Here is a 16,985-nt window from a genome sequence, read left to right on the forward strand (position 1 = left end):
GGCCGTGCAGGGTGTTTCTAAATTACTTCTGTTTCATTTTAGTATCTCCTCTTGATGTTATCAAAACTCGGCTGCAAGCCCAAAGCAATCCATTCCCTAAAGGTAAACAATATGTAGTGTATTGGGGGACAGAGGTTGCTTTTTGCTGGTGTATTTAGCAGATAGTTGTCATAATGCTTTGCTCAGGTGCAGAATGCTTGCGTTTGTTTCACAACAGTGAGTTTGTTTCTTCAGTATAAGTGGGTGGGGAAAAAAGCAACACATATACTGAAATTGCTAAAGAAAGAATGTGCCAATGAACAGTGGAGAAAAAAATCCCATCAATACCTACCATTTTAAACAGGCTTTTTTCCCCCCGTCTTTCTTAATATTTTCATTATGGCAGAAGGTACAACTAATACTGAGTTGAGTTAAAAAATAAAAAGCTATTAATAAATAAGTAAATATTATATCAGAGGGCTTATGTGGTTGGGATGCTATATCATTTATCTTCTCCAAAATCTAGAGATTTGTGAAATACAGAAGTCACTTGCCACTTGGGTTTTCAATACATGAAGACATTGTGCTCTCAAAAATGTGTTATTAGTCCCTACTATTTACTTCTATGTGATAAATGAAATTTAAAAGAAAAGAAGATGACTAGTGTTGCATGTTGAATGTTGAGGTGAATATTTGCAGTCACGCTTGCTGTAAAGTAGGAAAAATACTTGTGCCTTCTATCCTGATTTTTAGTAAATTCTAAAGCCAGAAATCTGAAAATGTGAGGCTCAAAGTATGTTTTTGTAATGACAATAATATTTTTTCAAACAGTTTCAGAGTACATGAGGCAGAAGAAATAAAAAACAAGTAGAGAGGATGATCTAGTATAAATACAGTCTAGCCTAAGATATAATACTTCCACTTGTAATGTGGATGCTTAGGCTACTTAATAAAAATTCTGACGTCTGAAACACGTTCACAGTTAGAAACAATAGCAATATTTGGGTCTTGTGCTGCTTTTAGCCTTCAGCAGATGGTAGTATAACATAAACATGTGTCCTGGAGCCTTATGAAGGCAGTTCCATTTAGTCTGGCACTCTGGGGGTACATTTGTTCCCTTTTTCCTTTTACCTAATTTGTCATTACTGACTGAGATTATTTTGCTCCTCTGTGGCTAATCAGAGATAGATCTGTATTGCCATTATATCCAATTTGAAATTGCTGCTGTGTAAGAATGATCTTACAAGCATTAACTCTATTCTTATACACCATTTTATTAGGAAAATGTTTTGTATACTCCAGTGGCCTTATGGATCATATATGTGTTTGTGAAAATGGGAACAGCAAAGCCTGGTATAAAAAACCTGGGAATTTCAAGGGGACGTTGGTAAGAACATTTTACATATATATAAAACTGTACATTTTTAAGTAGCATACTGTAAAATTATTGGGGTTTTTTGAGGTTCTTCTGGAAACTGTTATTATTCCAGAGGGTCTTTGTGTGGCTACACTGTGTAATCTATATGGTGATTAGTAATACCTTCTACTTTCTATAATAAAATATGTATTCCTTCCTTAAGATGAGCAAGGATGCACAGCTTTCCTCACAGATTACTGGCTCTATGATTTAATTTTCCCCACTTGAGCTGTATTGCCAATAGTTGCTGATTGCAGATAATGATTTTCTGTTACCTGCTCACAGTCTTCTGTGTCCCAGTATGCTCCTGAGCTGAAGTAACAACGCAGATAGTGTTTTAAAGTTAACTTCATGTGTCAAGTTCTCTATCCATTGAAATTTGTGGGACTGGCATGTTCCCAGACACTCGAAACAGACTTGCTGTCAGACACTGTCCTGCTGGTTCATTAATCAAGATTTTGTATGGCTCTGCCATTAAATTAAACCTGTGATCAAGGATTTTTCAGAATTAAATTTCTGAAAATGAGATGTTAATGCAAAAGGTGTCTTCAGCAGTTCTACAGTGTTTTTTTTTTAATTAATAACTTCACAAGTGTGATTTTTTTTTCAATTAGCTTTATTATATAATTTTAGAAAGTCAGTTTTTTATTTGACACGAATCTATGCCCACTTTTGCTGTAACAAGGTGATTCTTACAGAGGAATGACTATAGTATTCTTGATCTCTTTCTTTATTAAAATGAGTCCCCTCTTTTATCTATACCTTCCTGTTTTGTAAATTTGTTGAAGCTGGATTATAAGCATATTAACTAACTAGTATAGAAGTTGGGGTTTTTTTGTCCAACCACATTACGACCTTTTAGGGATTCTTTCAAAGCTCCATTTTCACTAATCGGGTTTGTTTTAATAAATCATGTCTTTGTTTTCCCCATTCAATTTTTTACCTCAGTGGACTAGTCCATCAAGGCTATCTCCTGTAAAGATATTTGCCCTTTTCCTCATAGAAGTCCTTTTTGTGGTCTGTCAGACTCTCTGTTTTGAGGCTCTGTGATAACACCTGGTCTTAAGCATATTCTAATCCATCAAATCTCAACCTTTTTCCCCAAAAGTTTAAGAAAGTTAGGTATCCTAATATTAGAGAGTTTGTCTTTTTAATGGTGCTTACAAGTCATCTGGGAATATATTGGACAGCTGTAATAATAGCTGCAAGCTTCCAAGTATAGGGTATAATGTGTATACATTGCATATATGTTGTCACATTTTTGTCAGAGAAAGCAAGTATTGAAAAGTCATTAAGAATTAATTGCTATTTCATGCCTAGAATCTTTGTTATGTGTTGGAAAAATATTTTAGTCAATTATTTTGGGGAAGTTTCCACAAGTTGCTGCAGTGCTATATTAGGGCATTCAGTAATAAGTCAAAAGACTTATTACTTTGGTCTTTTAAAGATGGAAGAAAATTCTTAATTTCAATCACACAAATTATTCCGTTCAGCTCAGTGGAACTATTTGTGTGGTTAAATATGATAGCTAGTGTAAGCTATCTTACAATGATAAGCCACTTTAGAAACATTTTTAAAGATATTAATTGTGTGTTCTGCCAGCTGAAATATATTACTGACTACAAAAGTTTGTAGCTAAATATTTCCTTTTGCCTGGTTACACTTTTAGGATGCATTTGTGAAAATTATTCGAATAGAGGGAATTAAGTCACTGTGGAGTGGGCTTCCTCCAACATTGTAAGTTGAATGTTCTGGTTTTGGTAACATGAGTTATTGTTGAAAAAACTACTTAATTATTTAGATAACTTATTATGTATATTTCTAAGTTATTTTAAAAATTCAGTCAATTCTGAAGTTACAGAGCGATCAGTTCAATCAGAAACATCTAGGGACAGTATAATTTTTACCAGATCTCCAGAGTTTTCTGATATATTCTCAGTAGTTAAGCCGGAACATTAGAATTCTCCTTGTGCCTTTTACAGGTGGTATCTTTACCATAACCGTCCCTTTGGTGGATGGAAGGCGATCACTAAAGAATGACAGTTTTTGACAAAAACCTATTGTTCTATCTTGTTACTAATGACTTTCCATCAGCAGCACATCTGTTTCCAGATTCTCTGGTGTTGCACCTCGCTACCTTCATTTAATTCTTGTAGCCATCATCTTTATTTCAAAGAACTTTGTTGGGGTTTTTATCCTATCTGACTTTGTAGTGGAAAACAGATAATCCATTTTCTCTCTACATATTATTCATATTAACCTGGTACAGATAGAAATTCCTGGTATTAATTTAAATTATGTCTCTTGTATTTTAGAATAATGGCACTTCCTAACGCAATAATCTATTTTACCCTCTATGACCAACTGCGTGAAGCTTTGAAATACAGACTGAAAAAGGGTGATGAATACATTCCAGTTCTCGCAGGTTCCTTAAGCAGATGTAAGTTGTCACCTGTTTAAAGAGAAAATTGAAATACAATACCTGTATGCTGTTTTCTTGGGTTTGTTTTGTTGATTTTTATTTAAAGTAAATTTTCCGTCGCTTTAAATGAGGGATAGGAAGGAATACTGTAATTACCCAGTATTTCTTGGGCAACAAAACTCTGTAACTTGGAATAGTGTGATTTGGTTTTGCTGTTACACTTTTACTACATTTGTAATTTGTTCAAAATTATATGTTTATATTTCTAGACTTCTACCAAGTACAGTTTAATTTAAGTCTGTTCTGTCATGAATCTAGCAATAAAAATCATTATTTTCTATAATGGCAGCTACACAGGTATTTATAGGAAAAAGAAAATTGGACTTCTTTTAGAATCGGACTGGTTTTACTGCTTTATGATGTGAAGTGGACTGAATGTGCTTTTATGTTTTCTTACTAGCCTTCTCCTCATCTATTTTTGTAGAAGTAACACAAGTCATATATTTTAGGGCTTTCTTAGAAGAGTCTGATGATGTAGTTCCATATTCTACTTGTGACAACCCTGGGACACTGGAAGACTGGTTGAAAAAGAATGGCTATTCTGTGGTGGTGTGGCAAATTGCCCTTATTAGGCTGTTCCAGATTTTAAATTCACATGCTAAACCTTATCCTAGCAACAGAAGAAAAGTTCTTGAATCTAGTAAAATTGTTAAGGTCTATTACATGTGTGATGGGAGCTTGTTACTGAGTCATGACTCACTGACCATTGTGCAAGCTGAAAGAGTCACTTTATTGGATACAGATGGCCTGCTAATTATTCTTGAGAGTTTAAAATAAGAATGGCAACGGTGTTTAGAAATCAATAAAAGCTTAATCTCTAACGACTATTTTTGTCCTTTAAGGACCCAAGCTCATTTCTTCAAATTACATTTTGAAATGCCAATTATTGAAAATTAATGTTTATAAGTACTTGAAATTTTCAGCCTATTTATGCATTTAATCTGAAAATGAGGATTCTTAACATGTTACATTGATTACAATAGGCCAGTACTGAAAAAAGCCTTAAACCGGGAAGTGTGGGTTCTGTGAATAGATGTGATGCTCTTATCTGGAAAGGAAACTTATTTTGAGAAGGAAAAGGGAAAATCGGGAGAGTTGAAAAGAATCAAATATATAAAGTGAGGTGAGATGTGACTTTAATGTTCAGGAAACATTACTATTAAATGCTGATTTGAAAAAAAGCATTTTCCTCCTTTGCAGTCAGTTCTCTCACTGTGGTGAGTCCCCTGGAGCTGATCAGAACTAGAATGCAGCATCGCAAGTTGTCCTACAAGCAGCTGTATCTGTGCGTCAGCACTCAGGTGGCTGCAGATGGGTGGTTTTCACTGTGGAGAGGCTGGAGTTCCACTGTTCTGAGAGATATACCTTTCTCAGGTATGGTTTATTTTCCATGCAGGGTTTTTGTTATGGCAGAAGATATGTTTATGCATAACTATTTTAGTCTGTTTCTGTGTTTTTATGTAATTTTAATGGTTAGCTTTAGGAATGACTGAGATTAATTTGTTCTGTTTTGAGTGCTTTTATTTATAGATTTGCTGAGGACATGATTTTTCCCCCATTTTGAACCTGATAGGGTTCATTGTTACATTCCCTTTCTCTGTACTTAGTCTGTTACTTCTCATCTGTAGCTTACACAATGGCTGTTTTGAAGACTTTGAGTAGGAAATTTTCTTTGTAATAGGTATAGTGGCTATTTTCTGATAAACAACCTTTATGTAAGTGTTCTGTTACTTAATTTTGAAAATATGTACAAAGAGTGACACTGTAGTGTCTTCAGGATTTTTTTGAATAAAGATTAATTAGTTTTTATAGCTGCTCCAAAAATCATGAAGGTAGAGCACCACTCATTAGCAAAGCTCCAAAGCTGAAAGCCTAGAAGAAAAAAAAGTCTGATTCAGAGCATAACTAGTCCTAGGGCTCTCCTTAAGACAGAGGGGACAGATGTTACAGGGGAGACTGATAATGCACCTGTTAATGCCAATGGTAAAAGCCCCTGTCTCTTTGAGGCCCGCTTTTGTCAGAGCACTTGTGGATCAGACGTCAGTCGTCCTTGAAGCTGTTTCTGTCATTTGGATAGTACCAGGAATAACACCTTTGAACACCTTATGTTGCCCCAGAAAAATTCTTCTAACCTATTTTTGAAGTCAGAGAACCTTTGAAATATTTGACCTGCTGTCTTTGTTCTCCTACTTCAGTCTTAAGATAGTTTGACATTTAATTTAATTTGTGTTTCCAAGCAATCTAGTGGACCAGTCATTGGTGTGGACTGTTACAGGATTTGAGCACATTTGGATGTGTACCTGGCGTAAATTTTAAATTGGTTGTAAACCAAACCAAGACATGATAAGTGTGGCGTGGTTATGATATTTAGTTAAAAATTGCAATTAAGTGAGTAAATGGAGTTATTTAAGCTGTATTCTTTTCAGAATGTATAATACTCTTGTGTTCTTTCACTTAGCTACTGGGAGGTGATTGAAAATCATGATTGGAATGTATTTCCTGTTTCAGGATCCAGTTCTTTGATAGGACTTAATTTAGCCTTCTCTGATAGGGAAGGCTTCCTTACCTACAACAACATGGTTTCACTAAGGCTAAAGATAACTGTCAGAATTCAGAGAACCTTTTGTACAAACTGCTTCCTGTTCAATATTTATTTTTTGATTTGCTTATTTTTCTTCTCTGCCAAACTCAACTTTCTCTTAGGCTGTTCTGCTAAGACTTGTAAGGGAACTCTCAAATTCTTCATCTGATCCCTGTTGTCTGACTTCAAGTAGAAATTCTTGTTGTCTTGCTGATTTTTGTCCTTAGCAGTGTGGCTGCAGCTTCCTTCCCTCTGCTGCTTTTAACAGAGGGGGAAGATCAGAGCACTGTGAGGGAGTGCACAAGGAAGAGAGCACTAAGGTGATGTGTGTGTTCTTTTCAGGCCTTTTCAGATTCTTGTGTCCATGCCTGCTGTTCCTCCACTGATCCAAAACATGCTCGTCTGTTTTAACTCAGTCTCCACACTGCTCTGGCATTCACTTCACAGTCAGTGGGTGCTTGTCTGTCCCCAGTACTTCATAGGTGTCATGGGATGCTGAAAAGGTAGAGGCACAAGTTAACATACAGCTACTGCCTTATAGCTTGAGAACTATTGTTAAAGAGCCAAAAGTGAGCAGGCAAGTAGATGCATGAGTAAAGGACAATGTATTTTAAAAAAATTAAATGCCACAAAACTGATTTTATAAAGGTAAGGGTGTTTATTGCTGCCTAATATCTCTTTCAAATGTGTTTTCTGATAATTTTTTTCTCATAAATACTCTTTGTCTGTTATGATGAGCTTCCTTAGTGCATTTAATCTTAGTTCTTAAGTTTGAATGATGTCCCCACAGCATTGCAGTCTCTCATATTCTTACAGTACAGTTTACATCTTTTCTGCAGGTAGCTCAAGTTAGCTATCTCAAGAATTAAAATCAGTGTAACAATTTGTATTGAAAAAGCCATTCCTCTGTGAAAACAGTTGAGCAGTACAACGTCTTAAGCAGCACAGAGTAATTAGAATCCCACTGTGTTCGAGCCAAGTGTTCATATGCTTCAAGCATGTTCCTTGGGATGCTAGCTAGACTGAATAAAACTTGAGCTGTGAATCTTTATAAACACAAGAACTGGGTTAACAATAATACTTGAGTCATTCTTTAAGTAGTGTGGCAGACAATGTAAATATAAAAGATATTCAGGGACATGAGTCCTGTAGGTGCTTAAGCAAAATTTTGGATTTAGATAATTTATATTAAATTAGGGTTTTGTACATTTCAGTAGTAGGTTTTCCTCAAACTCTGAGAATGCCTTCTGAGATACTACCTACTTTTGCTTTTGCAAAATGATTGAGGCCAGGAACATGTTCTGGCAGTCTTCGTGGCAAGAAAATACTTTTTTCTGCTGGCATAGCCTTCAGAACTCAGGGCTGACCAAGGCACAGTTACCTTTCAGGATGTGCAGCCATCATTTGAAGTATTTACTTGACCAGCTGCCATAAGGAATTACTCTATAATTGAGCCTGGTAGCATATAGCTTGGAGTTTTAATTAGAAAGCAGAAAGAGTGCAGTTTAGTTCAGCAGACAGTCAAAGAAACAGATGTTGTTCCTAAAAGTTGTTTGCCAGACTTGTCTTTGACAGTCTTCACAAAGGCATTCTCCTCTTAGTAATTCCAAGGAGCAAAATTGTACTTTTTGGTTCTCTCAGAGTTAAATTTTACACTCTGTCCCTCAGAAAAGTATGAAGCAGTCCTGAGCAACCTTTCATTTTGCATGACACGCATTTTTATAGAATTAGTGAGATCGATGAAAATGTGAATATGCCTGAAAACATAGTGAATAATAAGCCTACACTTTAATTTATGTTAAATTGAATGTGAGTTTTATAGTGCTTGGTTTAGATTGTATTAAGATAGGGGTTACTTGAGGGAAGGACAAAATGATTAGGCTAATTTGTATTATATTAAATTTGGGATATGGAGATAAGGGGAACAGGGCAATCTGTCCATGGGTTAGCACAGAGGACACTTATTATGCTTTCAGCTCTTGTTTCTTTTGGCTTCTATTGCCACAGTAGAATTCTTACATCTGTACTTGATGAAAGGATTTCTGTATTTTACATAAAAATCTCTTGTAATGCAAGTTTATTTTTTTGTAATCATAGCAATGTACTGGTATAATTATGAACGTTTCAAGAAGATGATGTGCAAGCAAGTTGGTGCACATGAACCTACATTTCTTATTGCTTTTACTTCAGGAGCAGCATCTGGCTCTGTAAGTATATAATTTCTAGTACTAATCTTTATTATTATCACTAATAAACTATTTAAAAGAGGTATGATTTTAGGTGATACTCTCAGAAATTTATGTTTTGGGGCATGAGTACTTTAAACACACATGGCCTGGCATTCAAGCTGATTAGATAAATCTGAATAAATTACAGTGTTCTGACATACAAGACTTAATACTATCATGTGCTTGGAATATGGATCTAGTTTTCAATTGTGTGCACTCTAATTTAAAAATTTAAATTTAATTTTGTTTGTGCACTAACATTAAAATTATTTTCTTTTCCTGATAGATTGCAGCTGTCATAACTCAGCCATTTGACGTAGTGAAAACACATAGACAGACTGCACTTTGGGAGAGTGAGACCTTAGAAAGTAAGTCACTGGTAAGAATAAAAAAACCTACAAGGTTTGGGAAAATTAGTGTTTCTGAAAACTTAGTGTTTGGGTATATAGACTTTTGGTAGGAATTTTAAGGTTTTGTCTCTTCTCTGAAGTTTACCTAAAAATTCTGTCACTCAGGCCTTTTTTCTTCTCCAAATTGTAATATCCCATGAGATACTTTTTATCTCCTAGGACAATACAATATTTCATTAATGGCTTGGAAAAAGGAAAAGGTGTGAGTTCAGTACAATTGAGCTTGAAAAGATAGTATACAGTTGAAACAAATAAATTCAAAACATTTAGGCAGACCAATTGCAAATTTAAGATGTCCCCACTTATTGCAGGGAGGTTGGACTACATGACCTTTAAAGGTCCCTTCCAACTCAATCATAATTCTATGATTGAAGTAAGTTATATTTAAATAGGCAAAAAATTAACTTCTTATAAAACATCCAGGTGAACAGTGATCTATTGAAAAAGACTTTAAAATAACATGATAAAATATTTGCACATTCACTACCACTTGCTCTTCATAACAATATTCTTTTGATAAATATTAGGGTAGATAAAGAAAGCACTGTTCTCAGGTTGTGTATTTTTTACCTTCTTTTCATGTTCTTTCAAAAGAATTATTTTTGAGGGCATATTAGTAAATGTCTTAACATCTTTAAAGGATGAAAGGGAAGTTTATGTTTTGTTCTTTCAGTAGAGCACTGCTGTGCTTTATGCGAATTCGAGTTGTATATAAAAACTTTTTTTCCATTGCTTGGGACCTGGACCAGTGAGAGACTTCCATTAACTTAAACAAATGTTAGATCACGACTTTAAGATTACAGACCATTAAAAAGGCTGAGTAGCTGAACAGTTTCTGCTTAGAAACTAAGTGCTCACTTTTTGGCATGAGGTTTCATTCTCTCAGGTAAATTATTTTCTTCTAGTGTAATTCTTGAAAAAACACATCAGTGTTTCATTGCAGAACAGAAAAATATCAAAAAAGCTTTAATTACCAATAGTTATTGTGATTCAGTCTTTTTCTTGTGCTGATGAATGTAAGAATTCATTGCTAACATCACTTTGAAACACGTGTGGCTGCCATATATTTATTAGGTTGATATTAACCAGATTAATATCCGTTCAAAATTTCATTATGGTTATCTTTAATTTGTACCAGTTGAATTCTTTCCAAATCCAGTTACTGTTAGAGTTGGACACTGACTATGCATCTACATATCGTCTCTCTGTGGCTGCAAAAATATTTTGCAGTTTCTGAATGCTGTGGGATGTTCCTGATGAATGTATTCTATGACACTGTTTTAACTTTCATCTAGAAAAAAGATTTCTTGGCCACTTTCATATTTCAAATCAAAGAAAGCAGTACATGAAATAGCACAGAAAATTTCCTTTGTTTAAAATAATTGCTTATGTCTGGAATGCAGATTGCTTCTGGATGCTGCTGCTGTTAGGTTGCTTGTGGTATGGCATTTAGCTCTATAAGGGACTTCAATCCACATCTCTTAGAGCTATACTTCCTTAAATATAAATTTAGGGGAGATCTGATTTTTGTAAACTTAGATGTAATGTGTAGTGTCCTAGCTTAGCTATTATATTCAGTCTTATGATTCATTTTTATGATAACAATTCTCAAAACTTACTTTTGGATTCAGTTTACCAGAAAAGCAAGTTCTTATTTAAAAGTCTGAATTGTGATGATCTTTTAGCTGCATGTGTAAGGTGTCATGGAGAGGGAATGGCTCATTTGAAAGCTAGTTGACTTTTTTCACTGGGTTTGTATTCTGGTAAGGAATATTGTATCTGTTCATATATCTTACTCCAGGTGTTTCTACAAGCTTTTCCATCTCATGCTGTTTTAACTTGTGTATTTGCATACTGTATGGATTTAACATACTGTGTAAATAAAATGGATAAAAGTAACAGAAAAAGAACTAAACCTAATAATTACATCTATGAGTCTCTCTGATTTCAAAAAATATTCTTGCGTGGCAATGTATGGATTCCTTGATTCACTGTTGTCTTGTACTATATTAAGTTCCACAGAGGGACTCTCCATCAACCTGGGCAGTTATGAGGAAAGTTGCCGCTAGCAATGGGATTACTGGATTATTTGCTGGTAAATCTTTTCATATCTCTAAAAAAAAAATTGGAATAGAGAGTTTTTTAATCATTGCCAAGTGATTACAGATGTTAACATGCATAAATTGTATATTTCCATGTAATATTTCCATCTCTGTGAACACTGTCAGTTATGGAATAGTTTGTATATATAAAGCAACAGACATGCATATATCCAGAGAGAATTTTGGTAGTCTCTTAACAAGTTACTAAGATATAGCTGTTTGAGATGGATACAATTTATCTTAAAAGCAGAGGGGCTGGGTTTGACAAGTATGTCTGTATTGGCAATGAAAAATGGTGCTAAAAGATTCAGTTCAGAAAATGTTTTTTTTTCAAATTTAAAAAAATTACTGATTTCTTAAGCTTTTATTAATTTCTTAAGTTTTTCAGAAAGAATTGGTGCAAAGAAAAATTAATAGTTTGTAGGTTTGCAACCAACAGGCTAGAGTTTTTTCTGAGAAAGTTTCTTATATGCAGTTTTTAGTCCTGTGCTAAAAATCTTAAAGCAGACGTTACTGTTGCGGCATTTGTATTTAGGAATAGCCATCCTAACTTTTGTTCTTTATCTCATACTAATTTCTGTACTCAACCTTTTTGGTTCTTTCTGTCTCAGAAACAGAGTTTAAGCTTTTTTGTCTCACTTCTTAGTCTTTGAAGAAGATGCATTATTGAGAACCCAAAAAGTCTGAAAATGTAATAGGTATTTTGAAGAATTTACAGAATAAAATACCATTATGGGCTTGTGAAATACTAGGCTCAGGATAGTTTCCATCTATCTTAAATAATTCTATGATACTGTCCTATGATGCATTCAGCTGAAGTCCAACTTCAACACAGTTTTTTGCAGAGGACTGGAAGATTTGACAATTATATTAGTATTTGTTTGTTTGCTAGATGGGAGTAATTATGTTGAATATTGTATAATATTTCAGACATTCAGGGTCATGCAACAACCATTCTCCAAGAATTTTTTCCTTTGAATTTTCTGGCAAACTAGAAACATTATGTAGGATATTTGTTAAATTTTTATGTTTAAACAGAGGGAGAAATGAAATCTTGACATATATTGAGTTAATGATAAGTTAATAATTAATGAGTTAATAGTTTTTAAATTTTCCTTGTATTTTTTCTCATCTCTACTCCTATGAATGCACCCCTCTTACATGACTTTCTTATTCTCACTGAACCTATCAAGGTTCTGCACAGTTCACTTTGTAGCTGGTACTGTTTCAGTTCCTCTGAGCCATTAAGTAAGATATGATGAAGTCACTGTGAACACCCCATTTAGCTGTGTAATTCCTTGATTTATTTTATTTTTCTTCTTGCAGGGACTGTCTTAAAGACTGTCTTTTAGTAGTTTTGATAGCTGTGGCAAAGATCATTTTACAGCCCCGGACAATGTGCTGATCAGCATAGATGTATCCCTGACCATCCTAAGATATCTTTGCCATTTAAACCCTGCATATTTAAAGAACAGAAAATAAACCCTCAGGAGTACTTTCTGATGTCTTTTTCAAATCCTGGCAGCTGTGAGCACTGCCTAATGACCTAATTCTTGGTACTAACTCAAAACCTCTAGCAACAAAGATTGTTGTCCCTAAGAGGTCCAGCATAAAATATTATTCCTCCTTCTTTTCAAATTATGGCTCAATTGTATCAGGACTTCCTGTCATCAAGGAGTGATCATGGAGACTCCTGAGACCTCAGGAGGCTTAGGAGTCTTTTCCATTGAATAACCAAGTTGCCCTGGCCAGAACAGAGGGTCTTTGAGAGTTGAAAAATGTGACATGAAAGATGAGAAAAGTGACATTCAGCATTGGAGCAGAAGTCCCCCATTGTTACCTCATCATGAAAATGAGGATTTCTTTTAATTCTTAACATCTTTCAGGGAATGTTGCACTTCTGGAATGACCAGAAGGGTCTGACTCCTCTCTGAGGTAATTGCCAGTCATTTTGGTAATTCACAATGGTTTTAGCCAGATCACTGAATATTCTCTTAGAGAATGTAATGGAATAATTTTTTACAGATCTGTAGATATTTGGCAGCAGCTGTCAAGGATCCTGCTAGATTTCTGTCAAAGGTTTCTACTTGGCGTACTCTGTCAGAAAGAAAAGATTTGGTTTCCCAGAAGCTGGAGTTCTTGCGTTCTCTTTTATTGTGTCCTAAGTAGCCATAGAAGGCAACTTGTGTTTCTAGTTGCCAATATGGTAATTAAAACAGAAGATATTGTGATAGGTTAAGTATACACTGTTCTCTCCACCCTAATTTCCTCTCTGCAGCTACCAGATACTTTTTGTGGCATATGCATAGAAATTTCTCCAAAACTAAACTGAATGTCTCTCTTCCCTGGGCGACCTTTGGGGTGCACTGCTGTGGGTTCAATTAGTGCTAGGGGCAGCAAGGTGGAGCTGGAAGAAGCATTGCTATCCTAATGGGAAGGTCTTCTTGGCTGTAAAGCTTAGCATCCCTCAGGAATTCAGGTTTTAGAAAATTTGCCTTTCTATAAGAACATTATTGAAATAAAAAAATTATCAAGTCTTCACTGCTTAAAGATTACTGTACAATCTTTAGATTATTCTATATTGTATCTACTGTCCCTCAAGAAATACAGTATTGTAGCTCTGTACCAAAGCTGAGCCTTAGACCAACTTCTGTGTAGAGCAGTAACACACTCAGACTGCAGCTGTTAATGTCTCTTACATGGAGCTACAACATTACTGTAACAAATGCTACAGGGCTGGTGCCACAGCTCAGGGGCTCAGGACCTTCAGACCATGGGACTCACACTGACAAACCCTGTCTCCTGGGGGCTGGTGGGGTCCATCTGTCAGAGAAGGAGAGCATCTTTAGCGATAGGCTTGCCCAGCTGGTGAGGAGGGCTTTAAATTAAAAGGGGAGGGGAACCTCAATCCATCCCACTCACCAATGTGATGCCAGTACCCACAAGAGAAGTCCAGAGCCTGGAGAGGGATCACAGGTCAGCAAGTGAGCACCTGATGAATGTTGAAATGGAAGGATATAGACTCTTTAGGAAGGGCAGGGGAGATGAGGAGAGGGTGTCACTCTCTGTATCAATGACCAGCTGAAGTGTATGGAGCTCTGCTTGAGGATGGACCAAGAGCTGACCAAGAGCTTGTGGGTCAGGATTAAAGGGAGAGCAGAGACAGGTGACGTTATAGTGGGGGTCTGCTACAGACTGCCCAGCCAGGAAGACTGAGCAGCCTTGCACTCACAAACCCTGTCCACATGGAGGTCTCCAATCACCCTAATATTTGCTGGAGGGACAACACAGCAAGGCGTAAGCAGTCCAGGAGATTCCTGGAATGTGTTGATGAAAATGTCCTCTAAGTGATGGAGAGGTGCTATGCTGGACCTTGGTCTCACTAACAAGGAGGGGCTGGTGGGGAATGGGAATCTCAAGGGCAGCTTTGGCTGCAGTGACTGTGTAATGGTGGAGTTTAAGATCCTTGGGGCAATGAGAAGGCTGCACAGCAAGCTCACTACCTGGAACTTCAGAAGAGCAGACTTTTCCCTCCAGGGCTCTGTGCCATTGTACTCTACCAAGCAGATCCCTGGAGAGGCCAGAGAGGCCCAGAGATCTGGTTTATATTCTAGAATCACCTCCTCCAGGCTCAGGAATGATGTATCCCAACAAAGAGGAAGTGAGACAAAAACCCCAGGAGGCCTGTACAGAGGAACAAGGAGCTCCTGGACAAAATCAGACACAAAAAGCAAGCCTATAGAGGGTGGAAACAAGGACAGGTAACCTGTCATAGAGAAACTGTCCAAGCAGCCAGGGATCAGCTTGGGAAAGAAAGCTAAAGCTCTAATAGAATTAAGTCTGGCCAGGAATGTCAAGGGCAACAGGATCTGCATATTTTAGAGCACAGATGCCAGCAGAATGCAAGACACCACAAAGTATCAGTATTATTAGCCAACATGGGTGGAATTTAGTTAATAGATTAGGATACCTACATGTAGGTCTGGACATGTGAGTAGCAGAGTTTAGAGATGTTCTCTTGATCAGCCAGTAGTTTAGTTCAGTTGTCCACACACAGCTAAGGTGACCAGGGGCAGACTGCCTGGCCTCTTGCTGCTGTTCCTAAGCAACTCAAGTTTTCCACCCATGTCTCATCTGCACTAGCTCCCCACAGATGTCCTTCTGTTTCAAGTGGAAGTAGATGGCTGGCTGTGTGTGGACAAGTGGATTCAGCCTTATTTTCCTATCTGTAGGTAAACTTAATCACTTTCTAAACTCCATTGACAAGATCACAATTGACTAATGAGACACATTTGACACTTAAATTCTATCATTATACATTTGAACAGGATTCTTCCATTTTAGTAGAGGTGCTGTAGGTTTTAAGAGATAGTGGCAAGGGAACCAGGTTTTTTACTTAAGAATTGGCTTGAAGGGCTGAGCCATAAACCTGTATACCAGAGGGTACAGCCTAGCATGGTACTTGAGCCCTTTCCTCCCTGACTTTTTACATGTCAGGATTGGGGGCTTCATGAACTTCTTTTTTCACACCTGAGAGGTCATAAGCCTCTGCCTGTCTCACATGAGCTTGCACTGGTATTTAGGGGTGGGCACAGCCTGCCCTTGGGCCACCTCTTCTGTGCTGGAGCACAGGAGCCCTCCAGGTCCAGGTATTCCACCTGCATGGAGAGACAGAAGGGGCAGAGACACAACAGTTTTGAGGCAGGCAGGCCCCACAGGATGGCATAGCTGAGCACATAAGGTTATTACTCTGGCAGTACCTACAGCCAGTAAATTTAATATTTTGAGGAACACGGACACATACAATCCGAGTTCTACACTGATATACTGTGGTATCAATGTATTGTGACCAATAAATTGTACTACAGCACTTGGTCTGAAAACAAATGATAGTGAATACCTTCCTTTCTCTTCTGGGCAGGTATTATTCCACGGCTATGTAAAGTTGCTCCTGCTTGTGCCATAATGATCAGCACATACGAATATGGAAAATCTTTGTTTTCTCACTTAAATGAAAAAATGAATCAACGTCCTTAATTCTCCTTCATCCGATTGTATGAAGTCAAAGTATATGGTGAAAGTTGTGCCAAATTTTAATCTGTGAAGATGTTTTCTAGAATTCACAGTGAATTTCTACCATTACATTTGGTAACTAAATACAACTTCATTTTTAACTGTTTCATGGAGGATAAATTAACTTTTTTTAATAAGACTAAGAAAATACACATCGCCCTTAAACTACCATTGAAGATTCTGTGACTTCTCTTGCAGCTAAAGAGGAAAAAGAAAGGAAGGAGGAGAAAAAAAAGAATTTAAGCCTGGACAGAGCAATGAAGAATAACGACTGCCACCGTGTTAAATTTTTAGTCTGGATATTTAAAATTATTGTTTAAAAATGTTTTGGGCTTCCAGTTGTATGATATATTTATTTCTCAATATGGAGATTGATACAGAATGAATTTGATAAATGCTTATTTATTCTTGCTGCTTGATACATGTTTCATTCTGGGCATGTTTGTTGTTTGCAGCTCTATATTTTGTGTAAGTGCACATTATAAAACAGCTTCTTTTTTATTTTAAATGAAAAATTCCTTATGTCAAAGTGGAGAAAATATTCATGCTCATTTGAAACCAAGAGAGCTTAGTGACTACAGTGATAGGGACTGCAGTGGCTTTTGTTTAAGGTAATACTCTTAAAAAATTAAAGCACATCCAGGCATTGAAGACAACGGCCTGTACAGGTGCTCTGGAGAAACACTCCCTCACATGTTTTTGGGAGGTGCAAG

At 36.6% G+C, this 16,985-nt stretch overlaps 1 protein-coding gene across 11 annotated transcripts in view; it reads left to right on the forward strand.

Moving 5' to 3' along the window:
• Positions 1 to 16,691, forward strand: part of SLC25A40 (solute carrier family 25 member 40) — a 20,133-nt gene extending 3,442 nt beyond the window's left edge. For 6 of the 11 annotated variants that reach the window (XM_064678423.1, XM_064678415.1, XM_064678408.1 and 3 more), the window contains 9 exons: positions 43 to 102; positions 1,260 to 1,366; positions 3,066 to 3,133; positions 3,712 to 3,836; positions 5,079 to 5,252; positions 8,557 to 8,666; positions 8,974 to 9,055; positions 11,112 to 11,192; positions 16,471 to 16,691. In XM_064678423.1, the coding sequence (XP_064534493.1) occupies positions 43 to 102; positions 1,260 to 1,366; positions 3,066 to 3,133; positions 3,712 to 3,836; positions 5,079 to 5,252; positions 8,557 to 8,666; positions 8,974 to 9,055; positions 11,112 to 11,192; positions 16,471 to 16,592 (929 nt within the window). In that variant the 3' untranslated portion in view covers positions 16,593 to 16,691. Of the gene's footprint in view, positions 1 to 42; positions 103 to 1,259; positions 1,367 to 3,065; positions 3,134 to 3,711; positions 3,837 to 5,078; positions 5,253 to 8,556; positions 8,667 to 8,973; positions 9,067 to 11,111; positions 11,193 to 16,120; positions 16,348 to 16,470 lie in introns of all 11 variants that reach the window. The other 5 variants (XM_064678491.1, XM_064678454.1, XM_064678482.1 and 2 more) reach the window with 5 other exon arrangements.
• Positions 16,692 to 16,985: the final 294 nt, after the last annotated feature.

This window comes from Pseudopipra pipra, chromosome 1 (genome assembly GCF_036250125.1).
Source record: "Pseudopipra pipra isolate bDixPip1 chromosome 1, bDixPip1.hap1, whole genome shotgun sequence".
Taxonomy (NCBI): Eukaryota; Metazoa; Chordata; class Aves; order Passeriformes; family Pipridae; genus Pseudopipra; species Pseudopipra pipra.